General features: G+C 39.5%; 2 protein-coding genes across 2 annotated transcripts; one reads left to right on the top strand and one right to left on the bottom strand.

Moving 5' to 3' along the window:
* Positions 1-707: 707 nt before the first annotated feature.
* LOC137296437 (galactose-3-O-sulfotransferase 2-like) lies at positions 708-10,485 on the top strand. Its single transcript, XM_067828230.1, has 2 exons — positions 708-796; positions 9,273-10,485. The coding sequence occupies exons 1-2, from the start codon at positions 708-710 to the stop codon at positions 10,483-10,485; spliced, it is 1,302 nt and encodes a 433-aa protein (XP_067684331.1).
* Positions 10,486-16,762: 6,277 nt separating this feature from the next.
* On the bottom strand, positions 16,763-19,022 carry LOC137296436 (galactose-3-O-sulfotransferase 2-like). The gene is made up of 2 exons (XM_067828229.1): positions 18,014-19,022; positions 16,763-16,785 (listed from the first exon to the last, which is right to left on the bottom strand). Exons 1-2 carry the CDS (start codon positions 19,020-19,022, stop codon positions 16,763-16,765), a joined length of 1,032 nt encoding a protein of 343 aa, XP_067684330.1.
* Positions 19,023-20,145: the final 1,123 nt, after the last annotated feature.

The following is a 20,145-nucleotide window of genomic DNA, read 5'->3' as shown; positions in this document are numbered from 1 at the left end:
CCTGTATTAGTATTGAAAATACCATACATATTTTCTTTATACTTTTGCGTGTGAGTATAGTTCTTGAAAGAAGGTGAGAAATACATGTAAGTAATACTCAGTAGGTGCAATGGTTTGTCAACAACTGTTTTTCTCTGCATCATCAGCTAGTGAGTTACCCGCTATACGACATGAACCGACACCCAGCAAAGGACGTTTTCACATTTACCAATAGAAAGCTAATCTGTATATGTTTCGAACCAGTGGTCATAGCTTGGGAGGAGATACTTTCATCTGCCTGCAGATAAGACACACGATAGTGAAAGAGATAAATATGCCTGTGAAATGGATGTGTGAGAGTTGTATTTTGGTCAAACTGGGTATATTCATTCTCAACACAGTCTGTGCTAGAGAAGACCACAAAATCTCCAAGACAGAGCTGTTGTAGCTGTCTTTCTATCGAAAGCATATTCTTGACACAACATGAAATCAAGAAACCTCCACACAGAGCGATCCTTCAACACCAGTGTTCAAAACTAAAATGTGACAGATGCAGTGCTGAGACACATGAGCGACAACTGATCTTGACTGAAATATCAGACCACTCAAGGAGGCAATAGAGGTAGCAGCAGCAGTAGTCACGGGAGATAGTCACAGAGAAGAAAGAAAATGAGGGGAGTGTTGGAACAATGGCCAACTTTAACCGATTGTGAAATGAACAAAGAGGAATGAAAGATGATGGTTGTTTGAACCACAGCATCCTCCTTGACAGTAAATCGTTTGACTGCCGAGACAGATGGTTGTTATATGCCCTGAGGTAATTCGTCTTTTGTCATGCTGGACAGACAGCTGACTATGTATGTAAGACTGTTCGTTGTCAGTGTCTTTCTTATGCACTGAGACCGAGAGCTTGGCATGTACAAACTCTTAGGGGTTAAGAAGATTGGACATTGAATGTCTCTGTGTACATTCCACAAGGGTAGAATTGTAGAAGGGTAGAATTCCAGATTTGTGACTTTAGTAACTTTACGTTTAGGTAACAGCGACACTAACAGGATTGCAAATGGATTCTGTTTGATTTGTTTTTGTCATGGCAGTCAAGTCCAGTCTGTCTGGCGAGAACGTATACCCATGAAGTGCTGGGTAAACCAGTTTAGAAAGGTAGTTAATAAATATTACGAGGCAAGATGTTCATGAATAACCTAGACCCAAACACCCTTTCGTCTGTTAGAAACTGTCGTGCGAATGCAAGTTTGGCACATTACCAACACTCCGGCATCTCAGTCACCGGGGAAGGTAGACAGTTAACCAGAGTGTATGTGTATGTAACCAAGGGGCAGAACAAGACTCATATGCCTATAAACCCCACCCCTACAACGCCAAGGAAAACTGAATGTTTCAATTACCGAATTACCGACAAATTGTAATTTCAGAGATGAATGAATAACCTCAATCAAGCATTTATGCTCCAGGGCCTAGATTTTTGAAGCTCTCTTAGCGCTACCATAGTCGTAAGTTCCATACATTAACATTAAGTTAAGACTATCTTAGCGCAAAGGCAGCTTCGAAAATCTAGGCCCTGAATACCATCTGTTTCCAATATGCCATTGATTCGAGCAATCCCAACAGCAACAATACTCTATACATCTAATGCAATGAATCATAGATTTCATCAGCCAATGTTAGATGAGAGAGAACGAGACGTATATATATCGGAAGCGATCTGATGCATCACCTTACGAAGAACGCCATTCGGTACACAGCTACAGACTGGGATAAGCAAGAAGTGATCATAATACGGTATGTGATTAAGCCTTCCTGCTGATAAAAGGGAAGGGAGGGTGTACCCTAGAGGCTAAAGCGTCCGCTGGGGATCCGGGTTCGATTCCCTTCGTGGGAAAATGTGTGATTTCTTGTGATATTGCTGGAACATTGCTAAACGCGGCGTGAAACCCGACTCCCCGAACTCTGGTATGCTAATATCAAGTGCAAGTATGGTTTCTTCTGCTTTCCTTTTTGTTAACACAACTACGCCTTATCCTGGTTTAATTATTCTTCTCCTTTCCAGAAATCCACCATAGGCTACCTCACCACCCTAACAGAATATAAGGCGTGCGAGAGAGCATGCTTCATTATACACACAATCCGCGTTTTGCAATGACACACAAACAAAACAAAGACACATTTGTGGTGAAAATGAATGATGTGGCTTCCGTGTAGACTATAATGTTCAACACTGTTTGGATTAACCGTGATTAACGATACTGTATTTACTATTTTCGGTCGCCATCAAGAGGGATTATCGTCAGTGCGGCACGACAAGCAAACTGTGGGTTGAATTCATTTTTCTCTTCACGTAGAGACACCTGGTGAGTATTCCGAGAATGTCTTCCTCAACCCATGTACAAACATACATACAGCCACGTTCAGTTCACTTTGAAGTGACACAAAAACCCGTGTTTGCTATAGGCCAAAGGTTTCTCAAACGTCTCCTGTACATGAAAGTTGAAATGTTATTTAATGGTCTGCAGCTCTCGACGTTTCCGGGTGTACGTTGTTTGTGGCGGACATTACCATGAAGACAAGTGAAGAGGACTCGGGTAGATCTGGATGTATGTAGACTAGAGCAGCTCAGTGGGTTTCATCATAAACAAAGATTAAGTCACTCAGCACGTCATGCTTAGCAATATTCCAGATATATGGTGGCAGTCTGTAAACAATCAAGCCCGAACCAGACAATCCATTGATCAACAGCATGAGCACAGGACTACGCAACTGGGATACGATGACATGTGTCAACCAAATCAGGGAGATTACCACCCGATCCCGTTAGTTGTCTCCTACGACAAGCATGGACTTCTGGCTAGCTATTCTCGTAACGTTCGTAGCCCTGCGAAGTTCTTAAGCCAATTCTTAACACATTGGCTACGATCAAAGTTAAGAATTCTTAGGGCTACGAACGTTTCGAGAATAAGGGCTTCTGAAGACCAATTCTAATCCTCAAATACCAGAACATCCAAACGCCAGTTGACCAGAACACGTCCTAACCGATAACGAATGAATTCATTTTTCCCATTATTTTCAGCTCGAGGCATGGACCGTACGCTCTGCTGTAGGAGACGGTTAGTTTTCAGGTAGGAACAAAAACAAAGTCGCTATTCTCTTTGTCACTTGAGATATGTTCTGGATGGGATGGAGAAAATGAATGGTTCGACAGATCTTTACTGTTATTTTAACCGTATGTCAGATAGATTATCAGTGATAACGTGGGAGAGACACAAAGAGACAGGTGTCTTTGAAAGGTAAACAAAAGTCCAACTTTAAGTCCTCTCAACTGGCCTTTCATAACCTCCAATGTAGGTAAACGTCTGCTGAGGTTTCGTATGAATGTGGAAATGGTTCTGTCGCCTGTGTTTACAGAACTGTGGATATCTTGAGCATAGGTTACACAGGATACTGACTCTGTCTTCTGTTTCTGAAACTTGTTTCTGTGTTTGGTGTATGGTTTAGGACTACCAACTTGTTACCAGTTTGGGTTGACCATTCGTTTATTGGCACATTATGTTATCATAATTTCAGTTTTATTACACGACCATTGTTTCATGAAATTTTACCATTCAGATTCTTTATGCATCGCGTTTACTGACTCATTATGTTTGTAGTTTTATTATGTCGTATTCGGCAATTGAGCTTCAGGAAAATCTACCACAGTTAAAGTTGATTATGGTCGTTCCACAATGTCGAGAACGATACTTCCTCAAGCTCTGCACTGTCTTGGTCCATGAGGAATGTTAAGTCAAGGAGTGCGGGGTCGGGCGACCGTGACTCCTAATTTACCACATGACATTCGTGTACTGGCACACACCATACATACACACAAAAATGCAACACCAGGCTCTATACTCCCATAGGTTCTCTCTATCTCAGTCTATCTCTTTCAGTATAACTTCAATTCAAGACTGGGGCACACGGGTTTGTTAATTCTGTATCCGACCTTGCTCTCATCATGACCCTAAGAGCCAGTCGGGCCCGTGACTTGCAGATTTACTGGCCCGACTGGATATTTGCTCGCTACGGGATAGTTGACCGGTGGCTATTTTGCTCACTGGTCTTTCATGTACGTCGTGATTATATGAATAATGCGTGTTGTGATGCGATGGCTTGCCCCTTTTCGTTGATCTGTTGTTTGTTTTATTGAATCATTAATCTGTTATGTCTTTCACGACGAATGTGTTCCTCTTTCCTCAGCCTATGGTATTTCCAAATATCATACTGCTACAAAGACACGCGCCATCGAACAAGTTTCTTTGAACAGCTTTCGATGCAAGGGATATTGTTCTTATTTGTTGCCATTGTCAAATATTTCCCTCAAACAGGGTAACTACCTGATATTATGCCTATAACATCTTTTGGTTGTAAGTACGATATTTGCATTTTGATCATATATTTGCAGTAAGCTTCTATCAAGTTGTTGCGAAGGTAAAAATTACCCGAAAATGGCAGTTAATCAATTCGATGTCTTATTATGTTATTAAATATATTTTCTAAATGCTGCAACTATTTACAAGTATTAGCAAAAGGTCAACTATAGGCCTTAGTAAAGACATATGTCTTTAGATCCTTCTTAGGGAGCTTAGGGTTGGGGCGAGTTTGATTTGGAGCGATTCCATGTCTTGTGATATTAATCTCAGATTTCTCATTTTATTCACTGAGTTGTTTATTTATTTGAATTCTGTCATCTTTCTGTGCTTCATAGTTAATTTCACCGACATTTTCATGGTTTAAGTCTTGTAAGTATTAATCATGAACAACCGTATATTTCGACGTTCTCAAAGTTAAAACTTTCTTTTCCTTCAAGTGTTGGTTAAACTATTAAGAATAGGTATGATTTGGCAAAGTACAGTCCCTGGCCATAAGTATTCTTGATTTTGGTTATGGCGACTTCACTCACGTAATATCCGCGTTTTCCGGATCCAGCTGTATCCAACCCACGTGTGTCAACTATTGGATATTGGGTATTTATAGAAAGCTCATCACGTGGCCATCACGTGACACGTGTTTAGATATTCGTCTGCTACACTGTTTCCGGTTTGTTGGCAGTCGACAAAATGGGTGGAACATCTAAGGAATTGAGTACTGAGACTAAAAGCATCATCATAAAATTACTAAATGAAGATTTGACAATATCCAAAATTTCAGAGATATTGAATCTATCATGGCCTACAGTGAAAAGTGTCTGTGAAAAATATGAAGCAACTGGGTTAGTAGAAAACATTTCTCGAAGAGGACGAAAGAAATGTTTCAGTGTTCGGGACCAGACGTTTTTGAACAGGTGTCTAAAACATAATCGACGTTCGACTTTGAATGAAATTACGGCCAAATTTAATGAGAACAGGGACAAAGCTTTCAGTAAACGGACAATTAGAAGAAAATTAACATATAAAGGTTACAGACGACGAGTTGCGAAGAAACAAGTCGCAGGTCAACTTGAAAAAGATTGGATTGTGGTGTCGTGAAAGGAGGTTATGGAGTGTTAATCAAAACTGGAAAAACTTTGTATTTTCTTACGAAAGTCGTGTTGTAATTGGAGCTGACAAACGTGTATACGTTTGGAGAAAGGGAGACGAAGTCAACAAGCCCGAGTGTGTGTGCCGCCCCTCACAGCGTAAGGTTAGTTTGATGATGTGGGGTTGTATAACCTATCATGGTGTGGAAACGATCACCCCTGTAGAAGGTAATATAAATGCTGCCAAATACATAGACATATTAGAAAACAATATCTGGCCGGTTGTTGTGCGACATTTCCCAAATGAAGATTATGTATTCGTGGATGACAATGCGCCCGTGCATCGGGCCCGTGTTGTGGAAAATTATAAATAAGAAAACCATGCAAATTGTACTACATGGTGCATTGTACCCACAGTCTCCAGATTTAAATGTTATCGAAAATATTTGGCTCCGCCTCAAAAGAGATCTATAGAACGTTGCCGCAACTATCACCAGCAAAGAACAGCTCATGACTGAAATTCGTCATATCTGGAGTAATCTATCAGTTGACTACATGCACTTGTTGTATGACAGCATCCCACTACGAATACGTGAAGTATTGAAAATGAAGGGTCAGCTCACCAAATATTAAGGTAAGACTTAATGTATTTAGCGAGATACAGCATTTTCTGTAACGCCCACGCACAGTATGTGTGACGTCGCCATAACCAAAATCACGAATATGTATGGTCAGGGACTTAAGCATTAACATTAGCCCAAATCTTGGATTCAGAACACAGAATTCTGGAACAGCATGGAAGTAACTATTGTAAGCATTTTGGCACAAAATCCATGCGTTTTAACTTACATGAAAAAAATGCAAATAATTTATTCAGAGTTCTGTGTTTACGTCTTTCGATTGTAGCCTGATTACGTATTGTCACATTGCACTAGGGTGAGTGAATGAGTGAGTTTAGTTTTACGCCACACTCAGCAATATTCCACCTGTATGGCGACGGTCTGTAAATAATCGAGTCTGGACCAGTGATCAACAACATGAGCATCGATCTGCGCAATTGGGAACCGATGACATGTGTCAACCAAGTCACCAAGCCTGACCACCCGATCCCGTTAGTCGCCTCTGACGACAAGCACAGTCGCCTTTTATGGCAAGCATGGGTTGCTGAAGGCCATTGCACTAGAGGGAACATAATGTTCTCAATTGTATAATTCTTGGATATGAAGCAATTTCTTTCAAATCTGCCTTCATTGGTGTGTTCTGATATCTGATAAGTTTTCCAAATTTCTTCTAAAGGCAGACTTCACTGTACGATTCCGACTATATCACAGTGTGCATCTGATTATGAAAATCGCTGATGACAAAATCGATGGCATTAATACATCACAAAGTGAAAATTCATGTGATCAAATTATGGTGATTTATTGAATAAGCATCAGCCGCTGTATTAAAATATTGATAATGTATTAACTTTACACCTTGGTATCTGTCGTTTTACTTTAGCAGATGACTAAACTGACATATTTTATTACGATCCTGTCAGTTGCCTTAATGATTCTTAAATCAATGATATAGCACAATGTCGCTTTCAAAGCCTTATCGACGTGATTTCGTGAATAACTAAAAATATGTCGATATAAGTGTTGTGTATGGTTTCTGCTTTCTATCAGTCGGGAACTGAAACATATTTCTAATCCTGAAATCCATTCTCCAGACCAGCATGCATGCTGATATTTAAACAGATATCTGAATCTGAATCACATTTAGAAAAATATATATATCTACTTCCCAGCATTCATTCGCTTGATGAAGGTGTCGTGAGTGATTTTAATATACGCCGCTTGCAGCAATATTCCAGCAACATTCCAGCAATATTACAGCAACATTCCAGCAATATTACAGCAAGGGGCACCAGAAATGGACTTCACATTTAACACTCATGTGAGGATCTTCTAGGGTTCCTCAGGGTACCCCAGGGTACCTCAGGAGTATGACTATGCTGCAAGCTGTCTTCATTGTCTTGAGTTGACGTCCATAACAATTTCCCCCTAATCGGGATAGAAGCAACTAAATTTATTCACAGTGATTACACACCGTGACAACAGTTTGATGGATGTAACGACATTGCAGTACATTACGCTCAGTTCCACGCGGGACGAAAGACGTGGTGCTAATATCTGCCTTTAGGTTCCTGACGTCTTCTTTTAACTGCAAAGGCAAATATGTCAAGATACTATGGAAAGAAAAATACGATGGTAGGAAGAAATTCTATTCACGAACACCTGGTATCAATACTGTTTCATCGTGAATTATAGAATTGCCTTCTTTATTACAGCAAGGCGAATACGATTGCACACGGTGTCACTAAAATACGATGGTGGGAAGAAATTCTATTCACGAACACCTGATATCAATACTGTTATATCGTGAATTATAGAATTGCCTTCTTTATTACAGCAAGGCGAATACGATTGCACACGGTGTCACTAAAATGCGATGGTGGGAAGAAATTCTATTCACGAACACCTGATATCAATACTGTTTCATCGTGAATTATAGAATTGCCTTCTTTATTACAGCAAGGCGAATACGATTGCACACGGTGTCACTAAAATACGATGGTGGGAAGAAATTCTATTCACGAACACCTGATATCAATACTGTTTCATCGTGAATCATAGTACAGCCTCCTTTTTCACTGGAAGGTGATTACGATAGCATTCACGTAAAGACGTTGGAAGGAAGAAATTCCGTACGAACCGTACACTCCGTCAAATCTGTCAAGTGGCACACAATAAGGGTTGGACGAATGACTTTGACCTTAGATGGAATGTACTTTTGGCTTCGAAATATTAGCGCTGGCATATACTATAATGCTATAGGTATTAACAGAGTAATACAATTGTTAACATAATTCCTTATTTGTTTCCGTCAGTGCATTCAGCCCAAACATAAAAAAACATTCCTATTTTTCACTTTTCGTTTAACAAAACCGTAAATCCGATATATTTTATCATAAACTCAGCCATAACGAGTTATCTCCTTTATAACCGTTCAGGACAAATCATGGTGAAACATTTCACGTCTCATTCTGCCAAAGGTTGAATGTTGTTGTTTAAAGTTAAGCTAAATGAATAGGATATAGGATATTTATATAGCGCACACGTCCATGCAACTAGTGCTAGCTCAAAGCGCTGAAAAGATTTCAAGGGTAATAAATTCGTCACACGGTGTTTTTAAAAGGTGTACGGCTGAGCCTCAGAGAAAAACGGAATTTAAAAGGGTCTTACAGAAGCCGTACACCCTTTCAAAACACCGTGCAACTAACAGAGTTGATTAAAACACAAAGGCAAGTATGAGAGGCAAACGTGATCTCCCCTTAGATGCGCCTCCACAAGATTCTCTAACTCTTATGGGCAGAATGTATATAATGTATGTAGTACCCTGTAGTAAAATGGGAGTGGGTCTTTGAGAAAATAGACAAGTGGCAAGAGGTACTGTTTTGCTGACATTTGAAGCCACAGTAAAACTTTCAAAAAGATTTATGGTAGACGTGTGAAGGATAGGTCCCTAATGACGCTAAAGTGTCAAACACTGTTTCCGATGGAATTCACTAAGACGTCGTGCGCCGTATTTTTTCAAGTGACAACTGGATTGCCTTGCATCATCGAATATATTTACGACTTTCAGAGCTCTTATTGCGTCTGTTCGATACTGATTTTAAACTGATGTATCTGTGACAGTGATCAGTCTACTGTCAACTAATACGAAATCGTTAATGTTTCAGGCTCCTCCTCAACGTTTTGGTCATTGCTGTTGTCGTGGTCCTCGTTACAACCAATTTTAGTGAAGCTTTCTATAAGGATAAAAGTCTCCCCAAAACCAGCAAATGTCTGTGCGATCACGGAGTCATTACTACTACACCCGTTACATTCAGCGATAAAGTCAAAACGAATGAGATGGTATCAGATCATCTTAACTCGGATCGTCGATATTCGTCAGAGGTTCGCCATATTGCTTTCTTGAAGGTTCACAAATGTGCGAGTTCCACCATGCTGAATATATTTTATAGGTTCGGTTATAAAAGAGGACTTAACTTCGTTCTTCCCATCAAAGATAATTACCTACATATGACTCATCAAAAAGGCTTGATATCAGTTGTTCCGCCACCCGCAATGTCCGGGTATGATATCCTCTGCAACCATGTCACTAAATTCAGCAAAGAAGAATTCTCCCGTTACCTACCACCAGACTCCAAATATATCGCCATAGTTCGAGAACCTTTCCAACGAATGTATTCAGCTTTTCACTATTACCGGAACCTTGCCCGTTTCCCATTCTTGACGGAAGTTGGTGGTTTGGATCCTTTCCAAACCTACCTCAATAACATAACGTTACTAGAAACCACATGGGGAGATTACTCTGTCACAAATAACAAGATGGCCAGGGATTTTGGTTTTCCAACTCAGGACTACAAAAACATGACAAAGTTCAAAACGTACCTCGGAACACTGGACAAACAGTTTCATCTGGTTATGGTTTCGGACATGTTCCTAGAATCACTGGTGCTCTTGCGAAGGTTGTTGAAATGGTCCATGGAAGATGTGATATTTCTACCAATAAATGTGCATGAACACAAGCATCTTACAACTAGCGCTAGCTCGGTGAATATCGAACCTTTCCTAGCTCTTGACCGTATCCTGTATGACCACTATCTGACAAGGCTAAAGGAACAGATCAGTGCACAAGGACCTGATTTTCACAAGGAGCTTCAATACTTCAGAGTCATAAACGCCAAAATCTCTGCATTTTGTCATTCAAAGGACACTGTCAGGAAATTATTGTCATTCAGGGCAAATGAATGGCATGGCGATTTTAACATCACTCCAAAAGACTGTCACTTACTTGCCGAAAGAGAGATAGCTTTTCTTAATTTCATTCGGAGTGAACAATATAAACGTGTTGAGAAATATGGAGCTAATATACGATATTTTCAATAAAAACGCTCTGTTTTGCGGCTGCAGTTATATTTCAACCATGACAGTAAAAAGTGCCTAACGTTTTGTTGAAAATAACGTTATAATTCAGGTATCTACATCCATTTAACACCTCAAAATTAGCTTGTCGCTCAAACTGTTATGTTTCACGTTAACCCTTAAGAAGTTTACATGGATATATTATACACTGCGGTCTGGTATCTTTCAGATGGTAATAATTGGGTCGGATTGTCGGGCTCCCTGATTTGGTTGTAATCGTTTTCGGGGCGGTGGGCTAGTCTCGTGGTTAAGGCAATCTCTCGTCACGCTGAAGCCTCGGGTTCGATTCCCATCGTGGACACATTGTGTAAAGTCATTTCTGGTGTCCCTCGCCATGATGTTGCTGAATATTGCCAAAACCCAAATTACTCAATCACTCAATCACTCGATCACTCGATCACTCAATCACTCAATCACTCATTCACGTTCAGTGAATCGATCGATGTTCATGATGTCAGTCGCTGAGTTTTGTTACCCAGATGCGACTGTTTACAGGTAGCCATCATAAGGTTTAAATTTGTTTGAGAGCGGCGTTGAAAACAAACAGATTGGCGCTGTAATCTGGGTGAATGCAATTTGTACATTATTAAGTGTTCTGTGGTCGTGAATACATATTCTTAGTCACTTGATAGTGACAAATAACGTCACCAATGTTCAATGGAGAAACAATGTAAACACTTATTTACTTGCTATGGAGTTAATTCAAAGCAGTTTCTGCAAAAAATGCTTTGAGAAATACGCGTTCAGCGGATCTTATTTGACCGATTACGTATCAGCCATCTACCGGAGTTCATCTTAATTTCAAAGAAATGACTTTGTTAAGCAGCTGTGTCAATTTAGTAATGGAACACACTTAGAACGAACTAACCAATTTAACGTTTTGTTTTTCATTTTTTATTTTTTTATTTTTTGTTTTTTATTTTTTATTTATTTATTTATTTATTTTATTTCGGGAGATTTTGTCCCGGATACTCGCTTTATTCTTTCCATTTTACCTTCTTTTTTACATCTTATTTATTTTCTTATTTCATTTTATTTGGATTTATTTTATTTTATTTCATTACATTGTATTTCTATTTTTTAATTTGTAACTTTTCTTATTGTAACGAAACTGATTTCATGTTAATAGGCCCGATCAGTCACAGACTATCATCGTACGATTTCGATTTTGTTCTAAGTATAGGATCACTGGCGGATAATTGTCAGTCCATCATTCAAAATATTTCCTCCACATTATTTGAAAATAACGTACATGCACGAATATCCAGTTGAACATATATCCTGTGTTAATAAACCTATGTATGATCACAGTTCTTTATATCTTTGTGTATACATAATTATTTATCTAAATGTGTGCAAACACATCATGTAAAAGTCAAATGTAAGCTTTGAAAGAAACGTAAACAGCCAATGACAGGCATAGAATTGTACGGACACTTCATAAGCGTTAACATACCGTCTCGAACCTTCATTTTACATGAAAGCGTATTTAAACAAACAACCCTGCCTTGTGTGAATTCCATGAGAGCTGTCCCCGCGCGTGTGCGGATTTACCTGTACCACGGCAGTACAACACAGTGTACTTTAATTATATGGCTTGAAGTGGTTAAACGTCACCCTGTCACGTGTTCCATATAGCTTAGAAGATCAAGCTGTATGTGAAGGGGGCGGTGGGGTAGCATAGTGGTTGACGCGTTCGCTTGTCACGCCGAGGACCCGGGTTCGTTTCCATACATGGGTACATTTTGTGACGCCCATTTCTGCGGTCGCCCGTCCCGATATTGCTGGAATATTGCTAAAAGCGGTGTAAAGCCATACTCGCTCACTCATTCACTCACCTTATGTGAAGGTAAATCTTCGCAACGCTTGTCAGGTGTGGCCGGGAAAAGCAGTTTGTCTCAGCGATAAAGCTTTGATATCGCTCAGTGAGTGAGTTGGGCTTTTAGCAGCAATATCACGGCGGGCGACACCAGAAATATTCTTCGCACATCGAACCCATATTGGGAAAGGAACCAGGGTCTTCGGCGTGACGAGCGAACGCTTCAACCACAACTCTACCCAACCGACCCTTTAATGATGATGACTTGAACCACAGCTAATACGCAGCAGAAATATTCGTCCCGTTTTAGTCGACGCCTCGCCCATCTGTTCGTAATCATTTTGTTTCCGAAACATAACTCAAAACCGTTCAATAGATTTCAACAAATATTGGTAGATATATCAGACAGTATATAAAGTTGTGCCTTTTTTGCTACTTACAGATTTTTGAATTTTGACATTTCTTGGTTTCCATGGGAACGATTTGAACTTAGTCTCAAAAAGGAATGATGCCTTTCGTGTCCAGAGCACAACTGAAAACTGTTCAATATCTTTCTTCAAGATTTGGTAGATATGTCAAACATAAGCTAAAGTGGTGCCTTTTCCTATTTACAGTTTTTTTGGCATTTGTATTCTTCTTGAAAAGGAGGGGTGACGTTCGTTTCCGGAGCGCAACTCGAAAACCTGTCGATATCTTTGAACAGTATTTGGCAGTTGTATGAAGCAGATCCCAAAGTGGTGCCTTCTGCTATTTGCAGATTTTTTTACATTTATATTTTTCATGAATTCCATGGGTTTGGACTTAGTTTTAAAAATTCAGGTTGGACTTCAAGTATCTTTCAGATGCTTTCTTTTATCAAATGCGTTGGGGTCGGTGGGATTTGTCATCTTCAGATGACGCTTGCTATATACAGTGTACCTCCCTTGGACGTGCTTAGGGCATTTTAGTCATCAACCCAAAAGCGAAACAGATTGTACAGATGGGTGGATTTCCTTGTTGTTTTGTGCCGCAATATTCCGGCTGTATGGCAAACAAAATGATGCAAAAGTATTGTCTACGAACTTGACCACCCGATCTCGTGAGTCACGTCCTCTAGACTCTGCTGAAGACTAATTTTAAACCGCCCCATCCCCCTTTTCCCACCCCCTCCAATTTGCCTAGTATTATCGTAAAGCTGCTTGGCGTCCAGGGGAGGTGGGGTAACCCAGTGGTTAAAGCGTTCGCTCGTCGTGCAGAGGACCCGGATTCGATTCCCTACGTGGGTACAAAGTGTGGAGTTCATTTCTGATGTCCCCTGAGTTCCGATTTCTGATTGGTGGAATCGTTAAAGTATATCACTCACTTTTAATCAAATCAACGGTGTCATGGTATTAATGGTGTGTTATTCTCCGCAAACGGCATAGATACAACCATATCGACTATGTCGGTTGATGCAAAGAAGGAACAGTTTATTCATGTTCCGTGCCGTACTAGATTTAACTTTAATGTACATAATAAGTTGTTCACTGGTCGCGAGGGGACCTTCGGGCTCAGGGAACGATTCGAATCTTGCATTGTGCTGTTTTTCCCCCTAGGTATAGTCTTAGTAAAGTCACCAAGATGTAATGCCCCTTCTTAATATTCACAGGGACTATATTTGAACGTTTTGTTAAAATGTGTTTATTGGAAAGAGAGTTAAATGTTTTCGTAGCCATCGCTAGACTTTGCGGACGACACAAGAAAAACAGATTTGAAGTTATCTCCATTCCATCGATTTCCATTCGCAAAACATCGGCCATTTCATGTTATTCAAACCAAAAATAGTAATAACCATAAAGTACCGAATGAGTTGCTATTGGCAGCGCGGTGTATTGCAATACACCTCGTTTGTCAGTCCCTCCTGGATTCCGCGTTTCCGCGGTTGCAGAAAAAATTGCGGAATTTACCTTGCCATGCAGAAAAACGTCTGGTCCGCGGAAAACACATTTGCGTGCAGAATCCGTGCAGAATTTGCCACTCTTTGGCTTATTTTAAAAACTGAGTGAAAGCTGACTGTCAGTCGAAACGAAAAGTAGAGTTAATGCCAAAAGTAGGGTTGGTTACACATAAAAAGGACTGACATATTTATTGTGACCACATTTTGAAATAATCATGATTAAAGATACTTTATTAATAAAGCAAGTTTTAGGCATTTTTTAAAATAATATTAGATGAATTTCAAAATCGATCATTTAGAAAATTGAAAATATTTCAGATTTCTTTTAGGTATAAAATTGTTTGCATGAAACCGGAAGTTGTTCATGTGCATCAAAGTTACATTTGAGGAGAGACATAACTTTCTGCGAGTGTTTAATTCTCAAACACAGAAAAAGGTACTGTTGCATTGTCATCAAACTTACTCAAGATGTGATATGTCGTCTTAACTTTACATCTGTATTTGAGAATTAAACTATGCAGGTCTGTATAATGTTTTTCTAAATGTTGTAGCCGCAGAATGTTTTGCAGAATATTGAAAAGTTGGGTGTAGAATTTGCTTAAATTTGCAGCGGGATTCTTAAAAATTTGTCCTGTAATCCAGGAGGGACTGATTTATTGGTGAGGCAAGATAACATAAGTTGTTCTCTGGTAACGAATGGTAATGGTTTGATGTACGAGGGTGATGGGATTATATACAAACATAGAGACTACATCAACCCATGGGCAATGAGGGACCAGTGAACAATTTTACGTATTTTACCGAACACCTCATGTTAATTTTGAACTGTTTGAAGCTCGGGTATCGGATCATAGTAAGTAGTACGGGAGTTAGGCAAAACACTACTACACGAAATACCAAACGAATTCCCAAAGTTCGGCATTTTCAGCGGGTAACATAGAAAATGTTACTTGCTTGTAAGCGGTATAATTTGATAGGCTCACCCAATCAGAAAACTACATTTAGGCATGAGGTAAGATAGATCCTGTTATTCAGGGTAAATATGTTACCTTGATCAAGCCCTTGTCAATGTGAAAACGAGATATTTGACATGAAAATCCAAATGATAAGCATATTCTAAGGAGATACGATTGAAGAGATGCAATTCTTACAATTTCTTCACTTGTTTGTTGTTTATGGCAGTTTCATAGCCATATGGGAGCGGTGTGTAAATAATCTAGTCAGGTACAGACTGACATCTAATCCCGTTAGTTGCCTCTTGCGACAAGCATCACAGCTGACCAAATAATCACTGTTGCGACCAAAATGACGAATGTTTGCGTACGTGCGTGCGTGCGTGCCTGTGAGTGTGCATGTCCGTGCGTGCGTGCGTTCGTGTGTGTATTCTGAGAAAATTGTCATGGTTGACACGCATGGTTTATCGACAAGGTACTTCAAACCGTTGTAGACCACCAGTCAAACAGGCGACATACCCAACCCAAACCATCTCTCTGCCCAGTATTTATCCGAATGAATGTAAGCAAATGATGTTAAGAAATAGTCGATATACCACACTTTTCGCCCTCACATTTAAACTTGTGTTATATATGACTTATTGATTAGGTTATTATACACCACTGATATGGAGCATATTGAAAAAATTTCATGTTACTGGATGAACCCAGCTTGCCACATAGCCACTGACCAGAATACTTTGAGATATTTCACATCAATGCATGAGGCCATCTTACCACAAACCATTGATATGGAATATTTCGAGAAATTTCACATTAATGCATTAATCAAGATTTCCACAAAGTCATTGATATAAAATATATTGAGATATTTCACATCAATGCATGAGCGTATCTTACCACAAACCATTGATATGGAATATTTCGAGAAATTTCACATTAATGCATTAATCAAGCTTTCCACAAAGTCATTGATATAAAATATATTGAGATATTTCACATCAATGCATGAGCCCATCTTACCACAAACCATTGATATGGAATATTTCGAGAAATTTCACATTAATGCATTAACCAAGCTTACCAGAAACACATTTCTATGGAATGTATATATTTTTTCAAAACATAACCGAATCGGAGTTTGTTTTGTGTGGCGGACGAAATGACCACTAGGCTACGTAATGTCAGTCTCTTTCCCACTTAAGCGTTGCCGGCTGTTGCAATCGTTAGAAATATCAATACATATATAATGCCGCTTGTGTTGCGTGTGTAACGCAGGTGGCGCGTTTACCTGTCTGTCCAGCTGTCAGGTTACCATCCGCGATGGGATGTGCTGAACAGATGTGATCCTTGCTGTCAAGTGTTACTTTTCTTTTTGTTTGAAAACATTTTTTAAAAGTTTAAGATGAGGTTCTTTTCTTAAACTATGATTCAACTGATAAATATATTGCATTCTGTCCCCGTCTGCAGAACTGAGTTCGGGTTTAAAAGATGCAAAAAGATGTCAATGAAAGAATGTTCATGGGTGTAGCGGTATACATCAGACAAGGACACTTACGTATCTTGTACATCCAATCCTGAAAATACAAACACAAATAATCAAGTTGAAACAGACAATAATGCAGGCAAATGAAATTTGATCACCAAATATTTATTTAAACGTTATATTCATACCTTCATCAGTGATTTCAAAAGGGACAACTAAATACTCTTAACATCATGACATATCGAAAGCACATTGTGTTATCCGAACAAACAAAATTTATCAAGTTTTGAAACTAAAACGGTCTTCACCATTACATACCATGAAGGTCCCGGGGTGGAATAGGCCTTCAGCGGCCCAGGCTTGTCGCAAGAGGCGAGCAACGGGATCGGGTGGTCAGACTCGTTGAATTGGTTTACAAATGTCATCATATCCTAATTACCTAGATCGCAGATCACTAGATCGCAGATCGCAGATCGCTAGATCGCAGAAGATCCGGGTTATATTCACAATATGATTGTGAAGCTCATTTCCGGCGTCTTCCTCCTTGATATTGCTGGAATATTGCCCAAACCGGCAAAAATCAAACCTCACTTCAAGGAGTCCAAATAAACCACATTACGAACATCTCAACTTTTGTAGCTGAATCAGTCTGATGCACCCTTAACATGGTTTAAACATATCCTCTCTGATATATTGTTCACAAAGTGCATCCCCAAACAAGCAAAAAGCTTACATAAATGTCTCTCCAGGCAAAATAACATTTATGCGACTTCATTACATACAACATACAGACATCAGAACACCCATACAGTCTAAGTACGTTTAATTCTGCAAAGGGCTAGATGAAAACTGAAGATCGATTAAATCTTCTTGGAATGGTAACATAGTTATATACTGATTTGAAAATATCTTTACATCTGGGTAATTGTAGGCTACAATACAGCTATATCATTTACGCTATATCCATGTATAAATGAATATCATACCTTAGAGCATCATAGTTGGGACATACAAAAAGATAATGATTGTTGTCCTTGAAGGCAGAATTACATGGTCGGCTAATCTTTATTGAGACTGGGTCTTGTATGTGATCTGGAAGGTTATAGTAATTCTGACAACATACGGCACTGAAACAATCTGAGAACCACTACAGCAACTCCTAGGATCAAACAGTGCTTAGAAAAGGAATTTAAGATTTGCCCCATACCGCTTCAGTCGTTCTTTATGTTTTTTTCGAATCAGATCTACAAACGCTGTCTCATGTAAATGCAACAAAGCGCAATCGTTACGGGTAACATTAAAGTTACCATGCCACTTACTGGCATGAAATGTTAACTGTCTGCCTGCATTTTTGCTCTGACAAAATTTCGTGGTCTTCGTATTGATGCGTTCAAAGTATTGCACCTCATCGTAAAACGTTGGTCCCTCTGCGGCAATACGTTTGTTGAATTTGGCCAGGAAATGATCATACAGAAGATAATCAAGAGCAAGGTAAGGTTTTAGTTTGTCAGGGATAGTTTTCATTGTAACAGACCTATGTGGGTGTGTATTTACTTTCAAGAACAGAATGTCTTCCATTGGCCATTTCAATATTCGCCTCATGAGCACCAGTGACTCATAGAACATATCGGCTACAATAACAAGGTCAAATTCTTTGTCAAGTAGTTTAAGATAATCCTTAAATTTGGGAATGTCTTTGTAGTGTCGTAAAGGAAAGCCAAAGTCTCTGGCCATCTTATTATTTGTCTGAGAAAGACCACCTGCCCTGAGTTCATACGCTCCGGGGTCGTTGATATAGGTTTCGAAAGGATCTGGTCCTTTGATTTCCATCATTTCTTTAAAATGATGCACATTACGATAAAAATTAAATGCCGAGTGCATTCGTTGGAAAGGTTCTCGTACAATAGCAAAATACACGGTGTCCGATGGCAGGAACTGAGCTATGAGTTGATGGCTGTAACGATGTAGATGGTTGCAGAGAATGTCATAGCCTGTTGAGGTGACAGGAGGGATCACTGTTAGGCGTTGCCTTTGATCTCTCAAGTCCACATAGGTATCTTTGAAGGGGAGGACAAAATTCAGGTTCCTTCTATTTCCAAATCTGAAAAATATGTTCATCATTGTCGAGCTGGCACATTTATGGACTTTCAAGAACGCAATATGGCGTACCTCGGATGAGTGATTAGGTAAAACTGAAGGACTCTGGATTGTTTGTTTGTATCCATGAGCTGATGAACGTCCAGGATCATCTGAAAACTCTTGCTGACAATGTATGTCCATGACCCGCAGCTTAGTCTGTCCGCTGTACACTTCGTATCCAATGTGCATAATGGACAGCACTATGGTCACTGCAATGACCGTGAGCAAACCTCTGAAAAATCGTAACAACATCATCTGCAAATGAATAATATTTAAGATGTCTTGAATGCTTTAACGCAGATGTTTAGGTGACATGATAGGCTTGAGTTGTTGTAGTTGTTGTTTTGTTGTTTTTGTGTGGAGGGAGGAGATAGGGGATGTTGTTTGCTTGTTTTTTTATCTGCTTTGAACGGCTCTGGAATTGCATCAGAACATATTAGACCACTTTAGTTAAACCCATGAGGACGGACAATTCAATATGCTGATAATTCAAGAAGACAATCAAGACGGGCTGGGATTCGAACCAACGACCATTGCTTCCTGATTCGCCTAAGCCACGCAGTCTATGAGAGACGAGGGCAGCACTCATGCACATACCCCACTCCAACAACACTAGTTTTCACAACTGTTTAAAGATAATACTGATATTTTAAGGATGCACATATTACAGTGATATATTCTTCCACCATTGGAGGGCTAATGGCAAAATATTACGCGTTATAGGTTTTACTCCCATTAGAATGTCAGTCATCTTAGCTTGTGAACTTATAATATTAACAACATTTATTTTGTCATCACAGACCAATTTCACTCTTACTTGCATGTCAAGAAGTAAATTCGCATGATGATATCTTCATGTGATGACTTGGTGGCTGAAACATGAATGACGCTATATTAGAGGGCAATGTCTGTTTGTTGGTTACAAGGTTGGATGGTTGATTGGTTGGTTGGTTGGTTAACGCTGCGCACAGCGATATGATGGATTCTTTATATAATCAAGCCACAGTCGATAACAGCATGAACATCGATCTACGCAGATGGGATACGATACCGTTAGTCACCTCGACAAGCACGGGGTATTGAAGATCAATTCTAACCCGGTTCTTCACGGGTTAAAACTCAACGTTGCGTCGTCTGTTGTTTTGTTTGTTCTGCGTTATTGATATAGACGTATGTCTTCAAATGAAGCTTACAGGAAAATGTCGCAACCACCGATATATACACAATGATGAACTTTTAAATATGAAATCAATACATGAAACATGAAACATTTTGTTTGGCCAGTGTTAAGGTTTTCCTAATCTCCACCAAG

The sequence above is a fragment of the Haliotis asinina genome, chromosome 9 (assembly GCF_037392515.1).
Source record: "Haliotis asinina isolate JCU_RB_2024 chromosome 9, JCU_Hal_asi_v2, whole genome shotgun sequence".
In the NCBI taxonomy this organism is placed as follows: Eukaryota; Metazoa; Mollusca; class Gastropoda; order Lepetellida; family Haliotidae; genus Haliotis; species Haliotis asinina.
Note: the sequence above shows the minus strand (reverse complement) of the source record. Positions and strands in the feature narration are given on the sequence as shown.

Excerpts from the sequence above, each read along its gene's own strand:
- LOC137296436 (XM_067828229.1), bottom strand. The coding sequence starts at position 19,022 with ATGCACATTGGATACGAAGTGTACAGCGGACAGACTAAGCTGCGGGTC. Across the intron at positions 16,786-18,013 it reads ACAGTTAACATTTCATGCCA|GATTGGATGTACAAGATACG; the intron begins GTAAGTGGCATG and ends TTGTATTTTCAG.
- LOC137296437 (XM_067828230.1), top strand. The coding sequence starts at position 708 with ATGAAAGATGATGGTTGTTTGAACCACAGCATCCTCCTTGACAGTAAA. Across the intron at positions 797-9,272 it reads TGGTTGTTATATGCCCTGAG|GCTCCTCCTCAACGTTTTGG; the intron begins GTAATTCGTCTT and ends TTAATGTTTCAG.